At 47.9% G+C, this 20,874-nt stretch overlaps 1 protein-coding gene across 1 annotated transcript in view; it reads right to left on the bottom strand.

Moving 5' to 3' along the window:
* Positions 1-20,874, bottom strand: part of adck1 (aarF domain containing kinase 1) — a 512,025-nt gene that overhangs the window by 463,781 nt on the left and 27,370 nt on the right. Inside the window, exon 3 of the mRNA XM_067992031.1 lies at positions 14,518-14,601. Coding sequence (XP_067848132.1) covers positions 14,518-14,601 — 84 coding nt within the window. The remainder of the gene's footprint in view (positions 1-14,517; positions 14,602-20,874) is intronic.

The following is a 20,874-nucleotide window of genomic DNA, read 5'->3' as shown; positions in this document are numbered from 1 at the left end:
GTTACCATTTACAGTTCCTATAGACCCATCTTTTGTTTCTTTTCTTGTCCCATTACCACCCTCCTTGCCTCGCACCATCATCCCTTTTGTCATTTAATCACTCCTGCCCCCCACCCTATCACAGACCTTCCCTTTTGTTCTTTCCTCTCCCCTCCCGCTTTCCCTGGCTCTATACTTGCTTAAAAACCGACTTGCTGAGTATTTCCAGTATTTTCTGTTTTTATTTCAGATTTCCAGCATCTGCAGCATTTTGCTTTTGATTCATTTTAAGCACATCATCCCTCTGGACGTTCCCTCTCTTGCTTCTCCTGAACTCCAAATACCCGTTCCTACACACACTTTCCTCCTACGTACATCTTCACTGCGTGGAAATCAAGACTCATCGCAAGACCGCCTACTTTCCACAGGACTTCAAACTGTGGAACTCTTCACCTCCCTCAGTCCTCCTTTCCTTATACAGTCTACAGATCTTTGAAACTCAAGCTTGACATCACGAAACCGCCTGCGTCTTAATTTGTCCCATTTTCTCTCCAACTCTTTTCAATTTTGATAACTGTGTTAACCTTGGGATTGAGGTTATTAAAAAAAAGTGAAAATAGAATAACAACTTCTACATCACAATTTGCAGTACAAGGCGGTGCCAAGGTGTACCTATTCTCCCGGACAAGGAAAATATTAATTCCCTGCGGGCCACTTACAAAGGATTGCATTCACTGGTCGCGTAGCAAAGTGCTAAACGTGGTGTTTTTGCAGAGAAGGCACAACAGTGCTGGACTGAGCAGTACACATTGTGCTATTGTTGTATGGAATCAATAAATCATCATCAACCATCAAACAGAGGGGGACTGGGACCAGCGAGGTGGCGCAGAGTGGCGGCAAGCAGGGAGCCCGGTCTCGGAGATATCCAGAGGCACCGTAACCCTCCCAACACCTGCCCTCAGACTTCCTTCCTGTGCTGCAAGCAATGTTGCTGATTGTGTGTTGTGTTGCATTTTACCTTGGATGGTTAAAAAAATAGACTTGCAATTGAAATTGGTCTATTTTACAAAGGGGCTCCATCTCTATATAAAAGAATTTGGCAAATCCTTTATCGAGAAGATGCAATATGTATTAATGAAAAATATATATATTTGAGTGCAGCATCACTGCTGGAAATATGACACATGGCTTTTATCCCTGGCCCCTCCCCTAAAAGATGCATGATGCATTATTAAATGGACACCCGTGAGTGAGTTATTACTGAGTGTGGAGAGTAATGTAGCAACATGTAGCAGTTTATGACAATACCAACTTGCATTTATATAGCGCCTTAACACCCCAGGCACTTCACAGGAGCGTCATCAAAAAAAAATTGGACACCGTTTACAATGGGCTTGACAGGGTAGATGCTGAGAGGCAGTTTCCCTGATCTGGAGAGTCTAGAACTAGGGGTCATAGTCTCAGGATAAGAGGGCGGCCATTTAGGACTGAGATGAGGAAAAATTTCTTCACTCAGAGGGTTGTGAATCTTGAGAATTCTTTAGCCCAGAGGGCTGTGGATGCTCAGACATTGGTTATTCAAAACTGAGATCGATAGATTTTTGGACACTAGGGGAATCAAGGGATATGGGAATCGGGCGGGAAAGTGGAGTTGAGGTAGAAGATCAGCCATGATCTGATTGAATGGCAGACCAGGCTTGAGGGGCCGTATGGCCTACTCCTGCTCTTATTTCTTATGTTCTTATGTAGAGCGCCGCGGCAATAATGGAGTCAAGCTAGATGGCGGGCAGGTAAAACTGGGGCCCATCGGCTTACATATGGAAGCTGGCTCCCTACTTATGGATAATATCACCAGGAGGCAGCATGTAGATAAGGAATAAGAGGAGGTCCAAGGAGCAGCCTTGGGGAACGCCGGAGGTAACTATGCAGGAAAGGGATAAGAAAACATTGCAAATGCGCTGACGACATTGAGACAGGTGGGAGTGGAACCATCACGAGGCAGCACCACCAAGAAGTGGTGCTGGACTAAATCGAAGGTGGCAGGGAGATCGAGGAGAAGTCGGAAAGGAACAAAGTGCCACAGCCACACACTGTAACTACTGGAGATTTTGACCAGCAGTCTTCGGCTCCGGGCAGGACAGACACTAGGCTGAAGGAACTCGAAGAGGGAGCAAAGGGAGGGGTGGCAGTGAGAGAGAGGAAGGGAAGATTAGACGGCAGTTGGAAGACAGAGGGGAAGAGTGTCAGAATCTTAAGCAGGGAAGAATGATTCCAGCAGTTTAGAAGACTGGAGGAACAATGCTGAGGAGAGGGAGCAATGGAGGATGTCAACAAGCAATACGTCAAGGAGGGGTAGTTAAATGGTCATGGAGAATTCAAAGGAGCAGGTGGTAGGTCTCTTGGAGGAGAGGAGAGCTTGGGTGGCCAGAAAATAGGGGTGAAAGTGCAGAGTGTTGTGAGCTTGGAGGTTCAGGGATGGGTGAAGGCTCGGAAATCATAACTTTCAAAATGAAGATATCAGCAACAACTCGCTCTTCCTTCGGATCTGACGATGCAGGGCATGGCGGAGGGAGAAAGGAAGGAAAGGATGCTCAAGAATTTTAATCTAGTTGAGGGGTTCAGACGGTTTCATACAAAAGCACAGTGTCTATAAATCACCGGCTTAATCCACAGAGGACACTGGAGCTTTGAAATCACCTCAGGGAATCTACAGTAACCGTGTTGTTCATTGGGTCACTTCATTACATTTTTGGGCAGAAATGATGGACTAACAGTGGCTGCCATGGTCGACATCAACGCCTAACACTCCCAGTCGCTGAGGCGTGACAATGTCCACCATGAAGGATTAACAGTGTCGACATAACTTTTGTAAACTCATTTCCTCCCACTCAACACCTGGGTGCCAGGAAAAAACACAACGGATCCCGTTCCTTCCGTCTATTCTCGTTATTTATTTCTGCACATGAAATCAAAGCTCAGGTGGAAACACCTCCAGTGTGAAGCCCCGTTTATGCAGAAGATCTCACTCTCTTTGGGAGTTCTCCTCGGTGTCCAGGCCAATATTTATCCCTCAACCAACACCGAAAACAGATCATCTGGTCATTATCATATTGCTGCTCGTGAGACCTTGCCGTGCGCAAATTGGCTGCCACATTTCCTACATTACAACAAAGACTACACTTCAAAAGTACTTAATTGGCTGTAAAGTGCTTTGAGACGTCCTGAGGATAGGGAGCCAGTGTAGGATAGTGAGGACAGGGGTCATAAGTGGGACTTAGTATGGGACAGGAGAAGGGCAGCGGATTTTTGAACAAGTTGGAATTTAGGGAGGGTGGCGGATGGGAGGCCAGGCAGGAGAACATTGGATTAATCAAATCTGGAGATACCAAAGGCATGTATCAGAGTTTCAGCGACAGGGGTGCTGAGGTGGGGATGGGAGAGGTAGGCGATGTTATAGATGTCAAAGTAGGCGGTCTTTGCGATGGAGAGGATTTGGGGTCCAAAACCCAGCTCAGGGTCGAACAGGATGCCGAGGTTCAGCCTGAGACAGTGGTTGGGGAAGGGGGATGGAATCAGTGGCAAGGGGACATGAGTTTGTGGTGGGGGCCGAAGATAGTGGCTTTGATCTTCCCAATGCTCAGCTGTGACTTGTTCAGGATTAGATGCTGAACAAGCAGTCCGACAGCATGAAGAGGTCATATGAAGGAGGGAGGTTAAATGAAGCAGAGCACGGTATCATTGGTGTAAATATGGAAGCTAACCCCGTGTGGCTGATGTTACCAAGGACAACGTGTAGATGAGATTGAGGGGATGCCCAAGGATGGATCACTGTGGGACGCCAAAGGTGACAGTGCGTGGGTGGGAAGAGAAGCTTTTGCTAGAGATGTTTTGGGTGCATTTAGATAGGCAAGAGAGGGACCAAGCAAGGGTAGTCACACAGAGATGGACAACAGAAGAGAGGCGTTGGAGGAGAACGGTGTGGTTGACAGTGTCAAATGCCACAGAGAGATGGCGGAGGACAGAGAGGGATGATGTACTACGGTTACAGTCACACACCATTTGCCAAGTTAATGAAGGGTTGTTCACAGTTCTGAGGAAGGGTACACACTCAAAACATGAATGGGTGTTCTCCTTTCACAGATACTGACTGGCCCACTGAGTATTTCCAGTACTTTTTTTTATTATTTCAGATTTGCAGTTTTATCTTGTTATTTTTCTAAGTTAAACTGAATTACAAGCCCATTTGTATCTGGGTTCCCAGTGACAGCTCCCAGGCTCACAGTTCCCTAACTAGTGTCTGTATGTTTCCGTGCCATCCAGTACCAATACATTCCCTCGAGCCAGTGGTGCAAAGCTGATCGCATCCTCTCCCCTTCCCTTGCTCTACAAATATGAGCTCCCAGCTCAGACCATTTGTTAGAGGAAGGTGGCAGCCAGAGATGTGAGATTCTCCCTCCGCTCATCTGAGAGAATTCAATTTTAAAAACACTTAAAGTTAAAAACACGCACAAGAGCAAGTCAACTAGGGTCGTAATATGATTAGGCAGAGTCAACATGGTTTTATGAAAGGGAAATCATGTTTGACAAATTTATTAGAGTTTTTTGAGGATGTAACAAGCAGGGTAGATAAAGGGGAACCGGTGGATGTAGTATATTTGGATTTTCAAAAGGCATTCGATAAGGTGCCACATAAAATGGTGTTACACAAGGTAAGGGTTCATGGGGTTGTGGGTAATATATTAGCATGGATAATATATTAGCATGGATAGAGGATTGGTTAAAGGACAGAAAACAGAGAGTAGGGATAAACAGGTCATTTTCAGGTTGGCAGGCTGTAACTAGTGGAGTGCCGCAAGGATCGGTGCTTGGGCCTCAGCTATTTACAATCTATATTAATGACTTAGATGAAGGGACCGAGTGCAATGTATCCAAGTTTGCTGACGATACAAATCTAGGTGGGAAAGTAAGCTGTGAGGAGGACACAAAGAGTCTGCAAAGGGATATAGAAAGTTTAAGTGAGTGGGCAAGAAGCTGGCAGATGGAGTATAATGTGGGGAGATGTGAGGTTATTCATTTTGGTAGGAAGAATAGAAAAACAGAATATTTTATAAATGGTGAGAAACTATTAAATGTTGGTGTTAAAACATAGAAACATAGAAAATAGGAGCAAGAGTAGGCCATTTGGCCCTTCGGGCCTGCTCCACCATTCAAAATGATCGTGGCTGATCGTCTAACTCAGTTCCCTGTTCCAGCTTTTTCCCCAAATCCCTTGATCCCTTTAGCATTAAGAAATATATCTATCTCCTTCTTGAATACATCTAATGACTTGGCCTCCACTGCCTTCTGTGGTAGAGAATTCCACAGGTTCACCACCCTCTGAGTGAAGAAATTTCTTCTCACCTTGGTTCTAAATGGCATACCCCGTATCCTGAGACTGTGACCCCTGATTCTGGACTCCCCAGCCATCAGGAACATCCTCCCTGCATCTAGTCTGTCTGGTCCTGTTGGAATTTTATATGTTTCAATGAGATCACCTCTCATTCTTCTAAACTCTAGTGAATATGGGCCTAGTCGACCCAATCTCTCCTCATACGTCAGTCCTGCCATCCCAGGAATCAGTCTGGTAAACCTTCGTTGCACTCCCTCCATGGCAAGGACATCCTTCCTCAGATAAGGAGACCATAAGTAAAGCAACAGTAATGAAGAAAATAATAGCACTAAAGAGTGACAAATCCCTAGGACCAGACGGTTTCCATCCCAGGGTTTTAAAGGAAGTAGGTGAGCACATTGCGGATGCCCTAACTATAATCTTTCAAAGTTCTCTAGATTCAGGAACTGTCCCTCTAGATTGGAAAATTGCACATATCACTCCACTTTTTAAGAAAGGAGAGAGAGGGAAACCAGGGAATTATAGACCAGTTAGCCTAACATCTGTTGTGGGGAAAATGCTGGAGTCTATAATTAAGGATAGGGTGACTGAACACCTCGAGAATTTTCAGTTAATTAGAGAGAGCCAGCATGGATTTGTGAAAGGTAGGTCGTGTCTGACAAACCTGATTGAATTTTTTGAAGAGGTGACTAAAGTAGTGGTCAGGGGAATGTCAATGGATGTTATTTATATGGACTTCCAGAAGGCATTTGATAAGGTCCCACATAAGAGACTGTTAGCTACGATAGAAGCCCATGGAATCGAGGGAAAAGTATGGACTTGATTAGGAAGTTGGCTGAGTGAAAGGCGACAGAGAGTAGGGATAATGGGAAGGTACTCACATTGGCAGGATGTGACTAGTGGAGTCCCGCAGGGATCTGTCTTGGGGCCTCAATTATTCACAATATTTATTAACGACTTAGATGAAGGCAAAGAAAGTCTCATATCTAAGTTTGCCGATGACACAAAGATTGGTGGCATTGTAAGCAGTGTAGATAAAAACATAAAATTACAAAGCGATATTAATAGATTAGGTGAATGGGCAAAATTGTGGCAAATGGAACTCAATGTAGACAAATGTGAGGTCATCCACTTTGGATCAAAAAAGGATAGAACAGGGTACTTTCTAAATGGTAAAAAGTTAAAAACAGTGGATGTCCAAAGGGACTTAGGGGTTCAGGTACATAGATCATTGAAGTGTCATGAAGAGGTGCAGAAAATAATCAATAAGGCTAATGGAATGCTGGCCTTTATATCTAGAGGACTGGAGTACAAGGGGGCAGAAGTTATGCTGCAGCTATACAAAACCCTGGTTAGACCGCACTTGGAGTACTGTGAGCAGTTCTGGGCACCGCACCTTCGGAAGGACATATTGGCCTTGGAGGGAGTGCAACGTTGGTTTACTAGAATGATACCCAGACTTCAAGGGTTAAGTTACGAGGAGAGATTGCACAAATTGGGGTTGTATTCTCTAGAGTTTCAAAGGTTAAGGGGTGATCTGATCGAAGTTTATAAGATATTAAGGGGAACAGATAGAGTGAATGGAGAGAAACTATTTCTGCTGGTTGGAGATTCTAGGAGTAGGGAGGCACAGTCTAAAAATTAGAGCCAGACCTTTCAGGAGCGAGATTAGAAAACATTTCTACACACAAAAGGTGCTAGAAGTTTGGAACTCTCTTCTGCAAACGGCAATTGATGCTAGCTCAATTGCTAAATTTAAATCTGAGATAGATAGCTTTTTGGCAACCAAAGGTATTAAGGGATATGGGCCAAAGGCAGGTATATGGAGTTAGATCACAGATCAGCCATGATCTAATCAAATGGCGGAGCAGGCACGAGGGGCTGAATGGCCTACTCCTGTTCCTATGTTCAAAACTGCACACAATACTCCAGATGTGGTCTCACCAAGGCCCTGTATAACAGCAGTAAGACATCCCTGTTCCTGTACTCAAATCCTCTTGCAATGAAGGCCAACATACCATTCGCCTTCCTAACTGCTTGCTGCATCTGAATGCTCGCTTTCAGCGACTGGTGTACAAGGACACCCAGGTCTCGTTGCACCTCCCCTTTTCCCAATCTATCACCATTCAGATAATAATCGGCATTTCTGTTTTTACAACCAAAGTGGATAACCTCACATTTATCCACGTTATACTGCATCTGCCATGTTCTTGCCCACTCACCCAACTTGTCTAAATCACATTGGAGCCTCTTTGCATCCTCCTCACAGCTCACATTCCACCCCAGCTTTGTATCATCTGCAAACTTGGAAATGTTACATTTAGTTCCCTCATCCAAATCATTGATATATATTGTGAATAGCTGGGGCCCAAACACTCATCCCTGCGGTACCCCACTAGTCACTGCCTGCCACCCGGAAAAAGACCCGTTTATCCCTACTCTCTGTTCCCTGTCTGTCAACCAATTCTCAATTCATGCCAGAATATTCTCCCCAATCCCATGTGCTTTAATTTTGCACACTAACCTCGTGTGGGACCTTATCAAAAGCCTTCTGAAAATCCAAGTACACCACATCCACTGGTTCTCCCCCATCTATTCTACTGGTTACATCCTCAAAAAACTCCAGTAGATTTGTTAAGCATGATTTCCCTTTCATAAACCCATGCTGACTTTGTCCAATCCCGTTAATGCTCTCCAAGTGTTCTGTTATCACATCTTTTATAATGGACTCTAGCATTTTCCCCACTATTGATGTGTTCAGAGAGACTTGGGTGTCCTCGTACAAGAAACACACAGCAGGCAATTAGGAAAGCAAATGGCATGATGGCCTTTATTGCAAGGGGGTTGGAGGACAAGAGTAAGGAAGTCTTACAACAGTTGTACAGGGCTTTAGTGAGACCTGAACTGGAGTACTGTGTACAGTTTTGGTCTCCTTCAATCTAAGGAAGGATATACTTGCCTTGGAGGCGGTACAACGAAAGTTCACTGGATTAATTCCTGGGTTGTCCTATGGGGAGAGGTTGAGTAGAATGGGCCTATTCTCTCTGGAGTTTAGATGAATGAAAGATGATCTCATTGAAACATATAAGATTCTGAGGGGGCTTGACAGGGTAGATGCTGAGAGATTGTTTCCCCTGGCTAGAGAGTCTAGAACTAGGGGGCATAGTCTCAGGATATGGGGTCGGCCATTCAAGACTGAGATGAGGAGGAATTTCTTCATGCAGAGGGTTTTGAATCTTTGGAATTCTCTACCCCAGAGGGCTGTGGATGCTGAGTCACTGAATATATTCAAGGCTGAGCTAGATAGATTTTTGGACTCTAGGGGAATCAAGGGATATGGGGATTGGGCGGGAAAGTGGAGTTGAGATTGAAGATCAGCCATGATCTGATTGAATGGCAGAGCAGGCTCGAGGGGCCGTATGGCCTACTCCTGCTCCTATTTCTTATGTTCTTATGTCGTTGTGAGAATCTCCAAGGAGTTAATCTTTGGTATAAGGCAGAGAGGTTAGCCGGAATGTGTGTCTGTAAAGGAGGAAAGTTGTGGGGGGGGGGGGGGGGGGCCGTGGGACAGGGCCCAAAAGAGGGAGGAAAATGACAGAAAAATGTAGCTTAAAATTTTTTGAAGATAACAATTATCTGACAAGTCACTGTTACTTCAACAAAAACTCTCAATTTCTGCCCCACTAGCAGCGCCATCATCAGGCAAATGGAGAAAAAGCAGTTCCTGCAATTGTAAATTTTGCTAATTCTAAATGTTTGAAGTTAACTTTAAAATCCTTTTATTTTGTGCTGCATTTGGGCTTATGCTAATCAAAGTAAATCAATTAGTCAATTTATAGTATTAACTGGATGTCTAATTTCCTGATAATTAAATGCAAACTATTTTTCAACAAACTTGCAAATGACATCAGAGATAGTTGTAACAACCTTATACAAGTGTCACTGGGTATCGAGGGCATGGAGGGCACCAACAGTCTCATTCTCAAACAAATACATTCCAAAAAACTTAATTCATAAAACACATAAAATAATATATAATAAAATGTACGAGACCCCAAAGGATAAGTTACAGGCTGGAATCTAATCGAGGGGATCAGATTGTTTATATATAGAATAATAGATACCTGGGAGTGAGTTACAGGCTGGAATATAATTGAGAGGTTCAGATTGTTTATATATAGAATAATAGATACCTGGGAGTGAGTTACAGGCTGGAATCTAATCGAGAGGTTCAGATGGTTTATATATAGAATAATAGATACCTGGGAGTGAGTTACAGGCTGGAATCTAATCGAAGGGTTCAGATGGTTTATATATAGAATAATAGATACCTGGGAGTGAGCTACAGGCTGGAATCTAATCGAGAGGTTCAGATGGTTTATATATAGAATAATAGATACCTGGGAGTGAGTTACAGGCTGGAATCTAATCGAGGGGTTCAGATGGTTTATATATAGAATAATAGATACCTGGGAGTGAGTTACAGGCTGGAATCTAATCGAAGGGTTCAGATGGTTTATATATAGAATAATAGATACCTGGGAGTGAGCTACAGGCTGGAATCTAATCGAGAGGTTCAGTTGGTTTATATATAGAATAACGGATGGTTTATATATAGAATAATAGATACCTGGGAGTGAGCTACAGGCTGGAATCTAATCGAGAGGTTCAGTTGGTTTATATCTGGAATAATAGATACCTGGGAGTGAGTTGCAGACTGGAATCTAATCGAGGGGTTCAGATGGTTTATATACAGAATAACAGATACCTGGGGGTGAGTTACAGGCTGGAATCTAATCGAGGGGTTCAGATGGTTTATATACAGAATAACAGATACCTGGGGGTGAGTTACAGGCTGGAATCTAATCGAGGGGTTCAGATGGTTTATATACAGAATAACAGATACCTGGGGGTGAGTTACAGGCTGGAATCTAATCGAAAGGTTCAGATAGTTTATATATAGAATAACAGATACCTGGGGGTGAGCTACAGGCTGGAATCTAATCGAGAGGTTCAGATGGTTTATATATATGAGCTCAATGGTGAAATAACGTTGTCAGAAAACGCAGTCTGGCCACAGCATTCTTATTCACTCTCTGTGGCTATGAGTATACTGCCACTATGCACTGATACAAAGCGTGCATTGACAGAAGAGCGGCAGCAGAACTCAGTGTGAGATCCTGATCCGTTCCGGACCACACTGTGGAAATCCCACGAGGAGGCTGTCTCCCCGGAACAATATATCTCCAGCCCTGCGCAAAGTCAGGTTTTATAAGTGCCTGGGGTACTTTTTAAAACTGTGTGTGGAATCTTTTAATTTTAGGACACCCGTGCTCCAACATTTAACAACGAGCCTCCCACGGAGCCGAGCTCTATGTACACCTCCAAAAAGGTGGCTGATCTTACAGTAACCTGGACAGTGCACAGCTGACAGTATAATTCCAGTCTGCCATTGTGCGACACAGAGAATTGCCAGGTTTGGATACACCTGCCAACTCTGGTTGGACGTATTCCTGGAGATTTCATCACATGACCTCCCAGCCCCAACCGCTTCTCCAAACAGCCTTTATCTCCCATCTCCAATATTTTAATAACTAATAAACAAAAAAGTGTTCCAAGAAAATTTTAAAAACACACAATTTTTTCTCAACACCTCTCTGATTTTTCTCCCTGCGTTCCTTGCAGCGGTGTCCAGGAGATTAATCTTTAATTCCTGGAGACTCCAGGACAATCCTGGAGGGTTGGCAACCCTGGCGACACAGTGCACAGATATCCGTCTGGGATCGCTACCTACAGTATGACTGCAGCTTTTGACTCACTCAGCTCCAGCTTGCTCGTGGAATGTTAGGGATCCAGCAACTAGTTATTGACGGAGAGCCAAGTTCTCAAAGGCGGTCTTCAAACAAAGATTATTATTCAGATCTTCTTTTCAACCCTCTGCCACTTCCAGAGAGTTAATTACCTTTGTGGGTGTATACCTATGGGGTGTGGATGCTCTACACGCTGACATGAAGCGTAGACCTGAAGCCTGGGGCTAGATTTTAAAAGCTCCCACAGTTCTGGTGCTGACAAGTCAGTTGAAATATGATGCGAGGGCTTTACATGCTGTGTAATACATGGTGACAGCACAAGCAACGATTGCTGATGAGGACAGACTGTGCTGGGAATTGGCAGCTTGAGTTTACGGTGATGGAAAATCATGGTTTTTTTTCAGTTTTGTTTCTATTTTCGGAAATTAATAACGATGCGTTTTAATTGCTCCCCCCCCCCCCACCTCCGTGTGTGCAGTTAATAAATTTTTAAAACTGCCAAAATAAACAATTGAGAGTTTTAAATAATAAATCTTAATTAGCATTATTAGTAAACATTTAAGTTACAACCTTAGTACAACAAGGGATGGGTTACAGGGATACATTATTCCAAATAATGACCCTCCGGAGGATTTTGCAACCTGCCCGTTCTTATACTGCCAGAATAAATTTAATAACCTGCTCTTATTTACTCCGACAATGAGAATATTACAGGAGCACTTAATTTGTACATTTGACGTATGTTTGCCGCTTCATCCATCCCAAAGGTAGACGAGAGTAACTGTACTTCATCACAATAACGCTGCTTTAATAAGCACAGACCTCCTCCACTGAGGGCTGTGTAATCTCAATGCTCTCCCAGGAGGAAGGCAGTCTTCATTAGCTGCGATAATGTGGTATTTATAATTTATAATTTAATGTGGTTTTTTTTTACTATTTGCCTTGGCACAGGTTGTTGAGCAAACACCTTGCAAGGCAACGCAAGTCTCGTCACTCGGGTTGCTAACTCTGATTGGACATATCCGTGGCGGTTTCATCATATCACCTCCTGCCTCCAACCACCCCGCCCCCCACACTCCCGCCATTGGTCGCCCGACACATCCATCCTCGTTGTGCACTGCCTGCCTATACCAATCAGAAAGTGAATAGACTCTTCATTACCCGATTGGTTGACTGTCAGTCAAACAGCCTTTTCTCCCCCCCCATGTCCAATATTTTTATAACTAGTAAACAAAAGGATTCAAAGAAATTTTTTTTTTTAAAACCACATTTTTTTTTTTTAAAATGCCCCTTATTATTTTTCTCCTGGGTTTGCTGGCAGCAGCATCCTGGAAATTTGTCTTTAATTCCTGGAGACTTGGTGCAAGTCTCCCTGGGCCAATGGAGAGCAGAATGGACAGAATTCCGGGGGTGGGGGGGGGGAGCCCGAGAACTCCCACAGACACACGTTTTCCAGGTATACATTGAGCAGAAGACTCCCCTTCCAAACCAGAATTCGAGACAGATTTTACGTGGGGTGGAAACCTGGCAGATCCTGGTTTATCTCCTAATTCCATCTCCTCTCTTCACCTCCCCGCACATCCCGCCTCCCCCATGATCTCTCGGAGGTGCCGTCTTTCGGGTGAGACTAAACACCGAGGCCCCATCTGCCCTCTCAGGGCAGGTTGTCTGGTCGTTATCACGTTTCTGTTTGTGGGAGCTTGCTGTGCGCTAATTGGTTGCCGCATTTCCTACACTACAACATTGGCTACACTTCAAAAGATACTTCATTGGCTGTAAAGCACTTTGGGACATCCTGAGGTTGTGAAAGGCGCTATATAAATGCAAGTCTTTCTTTTTCTTTCTTCCTTTCACCCAAGTGAGCATTATTCATGGATCATCCTCGACAGCGAAGGTCAGTAAGCTTATTGGTGCACCAGAACCGTGCTGGGGTCTGCCCGCAACCAACATTACAGCAGTCGCCACTGCGTATCCAGCAGGAAGAGAACCCCCCACCCCTGGGAACTCCCGCACCCCCACCCCCACCCCCACCCCCCGGAAACACCTCCCCCCCAAGAAATCCCCACCCCCGGAAACTCCCTCACCATCACCCACACCCCCCCCCACAACCCCCGCCCCCTCACTGCTGCCACCAGCTGAGATCAGCTAACTTAGCACAGAGCAGAGACTGAAGTTGGGCCCTCGCTGGTCTGCACAGTCCAGTGTCACTCCGGGCAGTGCCTTTATTGACCAAGCCCACGAAGTGAGCTCAGAAAACAAATGTTTCAACGGGAGAAGACAAATAGGTCACTCTGCGCCAGAAGGTTTCAGTAATGGGGTGATTTCCTCTGCTTACGGCAGTTTATCACTTCTTATCTTAGCAATGGTGCCGTTGTGCAAGTCTCAGGGGAGCTTTGCACCTTTTCCTTATGGTAAACATTCTGTGAATATAATTTGGATTTGTGGTCGGAAGCCATTCAACTGAACAGCACTTAAATACGAATTAGCCGAACGATTTGGTCTTTTCCCAAAGCCTGTGTATAATTGGCCTTCCTGCAACAACAGGGCTGAAATCAGCAGCTGAGCAGAGTGTAGCTGCGTTGGCAAAACCCACATCCCATCTCGGGGTGACCCCGCGTCCCGCCTCGGGGTGACCCCGCGTCCCGCCTCGGGGTGACCCCGCGTCCCGCCTCGGGGTGACCCCGCGTCCCGCCTCGGGGTGACCCCGCGTCCCGCCTCGGGGTGACCCCGCGTCCCGCCTCGGGGTGACCCCGCGTCCCGCCTCGGGGTGACCCCGCGTCCCGCCTCACCGAGACCCCGCGTCCCGACTCACCGAGACCCCGCGTCCCGACTCACCGAGACCCCGCGTCCCGACTCACCGAGACCCCGCGTCCCGACTCACCGAGACCCCGCGTCCCGACTCACCGAGACCCCGCGTCCCGACTCACCGAGACCCCGCGTCCCGACTCACCGAGACCCCGCGTCCCGACTCACCGAGACCCCGCGTCCCGACTCACCGAGACCCCGCGTCCCGACTCACCGAGACCCCGCGTCCCGACTCACCGAGACCCCGCGTCCCGACTCACCGAGACCCCGCGTCCCGACTCACCGAGACCCCGCGTCCCGACTCACCGAGACCCCGCGTCCCGACTCACCGAGACCCCGCGTCCCGACTCACCGAGACCCCGCGTCCCGACTCACCGAGACCCCACATCCGCCTCATGGCCCAATGCCACACCTCCACACAGTGACCCATTATCCCACCTCACTATCTTCGGACTGAAACACTTCACTGGCATTACAGGAAGTCACAGATGAGTGAAACTCTGATCGGGCACAATCATGAGGATTTGGACTGACCTGTGATTTGACGGCCTCGTATTCTTCTGTTCCGTACTCTACCCTCTTGAGTGAGGTCATGTAGTCGAAACTGATGACTGCAGTCTGAAATTAACATCACAAGAAGGTTCTTCAACAGTCCGCTTATCTTTCCCAATATTTCTTTCCTGATCACTCCTGGCAGGCAGGGTTACCGTGGTGATCTACTCCTAGGCCTCTCACCGTGCCGCTGTGTGTCCAGCTGCAGGTAGATGCACCGGGGGAAACTAGGAGGTGACTGGACTTTCCTTCCCCCTCTGCGAGGAAGGTGTTAAACAGTTTGCAGACTTTGTACTCTCAACAGTACAACCCATGCTACCTGATGGCATTGCTCATAGGCAACCCAGCACTGGAGCACGGGAGGGCTGTTTAGCTACGAAGATGGAGCTGTGTGTAACCATTGCCTGTCCACTTTCGGGAAATGGTCCAAGTGGGAACATCTTGAGGACAATTAAAGGGAGGCTTCTATAGACTGGCAACTGCTTGCAAACCTTTGGCACCAGTTCTTGGGGAGAAGTCAGGTCATCAAGGTCAGAAAAACCAGCAGGAAATGTCTGGCTTTCTTTCTCTTTTTTTTAAATATACACTTTGAAGTGTAACAGCTAAAATGTGGTGAACACACATTACACACCACGCCACGCACGCGCACACACACAAGACACCATGCACACACACACACACACAAATGCACACACACACACACACAAATGCACACACACACACACACACACAAATGCACACACACACACACACACACAAATGCACACACACACACACTACGCACACACATTACACACCACGCACACACACAAACACACCATGCACACGCACACAAATTACACACCACGCACGCACACAACACACCACGCACGCACACAACACACACCACGCACTCACACAACACACACCATGCACACGCACACATTACACACCACGCACACACACACACAACACACTACACACACCTACACAAATTACACACCACGCACACACAATACACACCACGCACGCACACCACGCACGCACAATACACACCACGCACACACACCACACACGCACAATACACACCACGCACACACACCACACACGCACAATACACACCACGCACACACACACCACACACGCACAATACACACACACCACACACGCACAATACACACACGCACAATACACACCACGCACAATACACACCACGCACACACACACCACACACACCACACACGCCACACACGCCACACACGCACACACTACACACCACGCGCACACAAACACACCATGCACACACACACACACAACACACCTCCCACACACACATTATACACCACGCACACACACAACACGCACACATTACACACCGCGCACACACACACACAACACACCGCGCACACACACACAACACACCGCGCACACACACTACACACAGCGCACACACTACACACACACCATGCACACGCACACACAAACACACCATGCACGCACACAACACACCATGCACACGCACACACCACAACACACCATGCACACGCACACACCACAACACACCATGCACACGCACACACACAACACACCATGCACACGCACACACACAACACACCATGCACACGCACACACACAACACACCATGCACACGCACACACACAACATACCATGCACACCATGCACACGCACAACACACCATGCACACCATGCACACGCACACACAACACACCATGCACACACACACACACAACACACCATGCACACACACACAAACACACCATGCACACGCACACAAACACACCATGCACACGCACACAAACACACCATGCACATGCACACAAACACACCATGCACATGCACACAACGCACACACATTACACACCATGCACGAACACACACAACACACCATGCACACGCACACAACACCATGCACACGCACAACACACCATGCACACGCACAACACACCATGCACACGCACAACACACCATGCACACGCACAACACACCATGCACACGCACAACACACATTACACACCACGCACACACACAAACACACCATGCACACCACGCAAACACACAATGCACACACTACACACACATTACACACCACGCACGCACACACTACACACACATTACACACCACGCACGCACACACAACACACCACACACACACACACTGCACACACCATGCACACGCACACATTACACACACACAAACACACCATGCACACGCACTACACAAACATTACACACCACGCACACACAATACACACCACGCACACACAATACACACCACGCACAATACACACCACGCACGCACAAATTGCACACGCACACAACACACCATGCACACGCACACAACACACCATGCACACGCACACAACACACCATGCACACAACACACCATGCACACTACACACCGCGCACACACACTACACACCGCGCACACACACTACACACCGCGCACACACACTACACACCGCGCACACACACTACACACCGCGCACACACACTACACACCGCGCACACACACTACACACCGCGCACACACACTACACACCGCGCACACACACTACACACACACAAACACACCACGCACGCACACAACACACCACGCACACACACACAACACACCATGCACACGCACACACCACACCATGCACACGCACACACACAACACACCATGCACACGCACACACACAACACACCATGCACACTCACACACAACACACCATGCACACGCACACACACAACACACCATGCACACGCACACACACAACACACCATGCACACGCACACACACAACACACCATGCACACACAACACACCATGCACACGCACACACACAACACACCATGCACACGCACACACAACACACCATGCACACGCACACACACAACACACCATGCACACACACACAAACACACCATGCACACACACACAAACACACCATGCACACACACACAAACACACCATGCACACGCACACACACAACACACCATGCACACACAACACACCATGCACACGCACACACACAACACACCATGCACACGCACACACAACACACCATGCACACGCACACACACAACACACCATGCACACACACACAAACACACCATGCACACACACACAAACACACCATGCACACACACACAAACACACCATGCACGAACACACACAACACACCATGCACACGCACACAACACCATGCACACGCACAACACACCATGCACACGCACAACACACCATGCACACGCACAACACACCATGCACACGCACAACACACCATGCACACCACACACACACACAAACACACCATGCACACCATGCAAACACACAACGCACACACTACACACCACGCACGCACACTACACACACATTACACACCACGCACGCACACACAACACACCCCACACACACACTACACACACCATGCACACGCACACATTACACACACACTACACACCACACACACAACACACCATGCACACACAACACACCATGCACACACACACAAACACACCATGCACACACACACAAACACACCATGCACGAACACAAACAACACACCATGCACGAACACACACAACACACCATGCACGAACACAAACAACACACCATGCACACGCACAACACACCATGCACACGCACAACACACCATGCACACGCACAACACACCATGCACACGCACAACACACCATGCACACGCACAACACACCATGCACACGCACAACACACATTACACACCACGCACACACACAAACACACCATGCACACCACGCAAACACACAACGCACACACTACACACACATTACACACCACGCACGCACACACTACACACACATTACACACCACGCACGCACACACAACACACCACACACACACACAACACACCATGCACACGCACACATTACACACACTACATACCACACACACAAACACACCATGCACACGCACTACACAAACATTACACACCACGCACACACAATACACACCACGCACACACACCACACACCACGCACCACGCACACACACCACGCACACACACCACACACGCACAATACACACCACACACGCACAATACACACCACACACGCACAAATTGCACACACACACATCACACCATGCACACGCACACAACACACCATGCACACGCACACAACACACCATGCACACGCACACAACACACCATGCACACGCACACAACACACCATGCACACGCACACAACACACCATGCACACGCACACAACACCATGCACACGCACACAACACACCATGCACACGCACACAACACACCATGCACACCACACACACACACAACACACACCATGCACACGCACACATTACACACACTACATACCACACACACAAACACACCATGCACACGCACTACACAAACATTACACACCACGCACACACAATACACACCACGCACACACACCACACACCACGCACCACGCACACACACCACGCACACACACCACACACGCACAATACACACCACACACGCACAATACACACCACACACGCACAAATTGCACACGCACACATCACACCATGCACACGCACACAACACACCATGCACACGCACACAACACACCATGCACACGCACACAACACACCATGCACACGCACACAACACACCATGCACACGCACACAACACACCATGCACACGCACACAACACACCATGCACACGCACACAACACACCATGCACACGCACACAACACACCATGCACACGCACACAACACACCATGCACACGCACACAACACACCATGCACACGCACAACACACATTACACACCACGCACACACAAACACACCACGCACACGCACACACCACGCACACGCACACACATTACACACCACGCACGCACACACACAACACACCACGCACGCACACACACAACACACCACGCACACACACAACACACCACGCACGCACACACACAACACACCACGCACGCACACACACAACACACCACGCACGCACACACACAACACACCACGCACGCACACACACAACACACCACGCACGCACACACACAACACACCACGCACGCACACACACAACACACCACGCACGCACACACACAACACCACGCACACACACACACCACACCACGCACACACACACACACACAACACACCACGCACACACACACATTACACACACACTACATACCACACACACACAACACACCACGCACACACACAACACACCACGCACACACACACATTACACACACACTACATACCACGCACACACAACACACCATGCACACGCACTACACAAACATTACACACCACGCACACACAATACACACCACGCACACACACACACAACACTCACGCACACACACAACACGCACGCACACACACAACACGCACGCACACACACAACACGCACGCACACACACAACACGCACGCACACACACTACACACACCACGCACACACACACATTACACACACACTACATACCACGCACACACAACACACCATGCACACGCACTACACAAACATTACACACCACGCACACACAATACACACCACGCACACACACACACAACACTCACGCACACACACAACACGCACGCACACACACAACACGCACGCACACACACAACACGCACGCACACACACAACACGCACGCACACACACTACACACACCATGCACACGCACACATTACACACACACTACACACCACACACAAACACACCATGCACACGCACTACACAAACATTACACACCACGCACGCACAATACACACCACGCACGCATTTCACACCACGCACGCATTACACACCACGCACACATTACACACCACGCACGCATTACACACCACGCACACGCGCATGCAAACACACGCACACAACGCACCATGCACACGCACACAACGCACCATGCACACAACGCACACAGCACACAACACACCATGCACACAACACACCATGCACACAACACACCATGCACACAACACACCATGCAAAGGCACACCATGCACACGCACACAACACACCACGCACACGCGCACCACGCACACACACACACAACACTCACGCACACACACAACACGCACGCACACACACAACACGCACGCACACACACAACACGCACGCGCACACACTACACACACCATGCACACGCACACATTACACACACACTACACACCACACACAAACACACCATGCACACGCACTACACAAACATTACACACCACGCACGCACAATACACACCACGCACGCATTTCACACCACGCACGCATTACACACCACGCACGCATTACACACCACGCACGCATTACACACCACGCACACGCGCATGCAAACACACGCACACAACGCACCATGCAC

The sequence above is a fragment of the Heptranchias perlo genome, chromosome 10 (genome assembly GCF_035084215.1).
Source record: "Heptranchias perlo isolate sHepPer1 chromosome 10, sHepPer1.hap1, whole genome shotgun sequence".
Classification (NCBI taxonomy): Eukaryota; Metazoa; Chordata; class Chondrichthyes; order Hexanchiformes; family Hexanchidae; genus Heptranchias; species Heptranchias perlo.
This window is presented reverse-complemented; position numbering and strand designations above follow the sequence as displayed.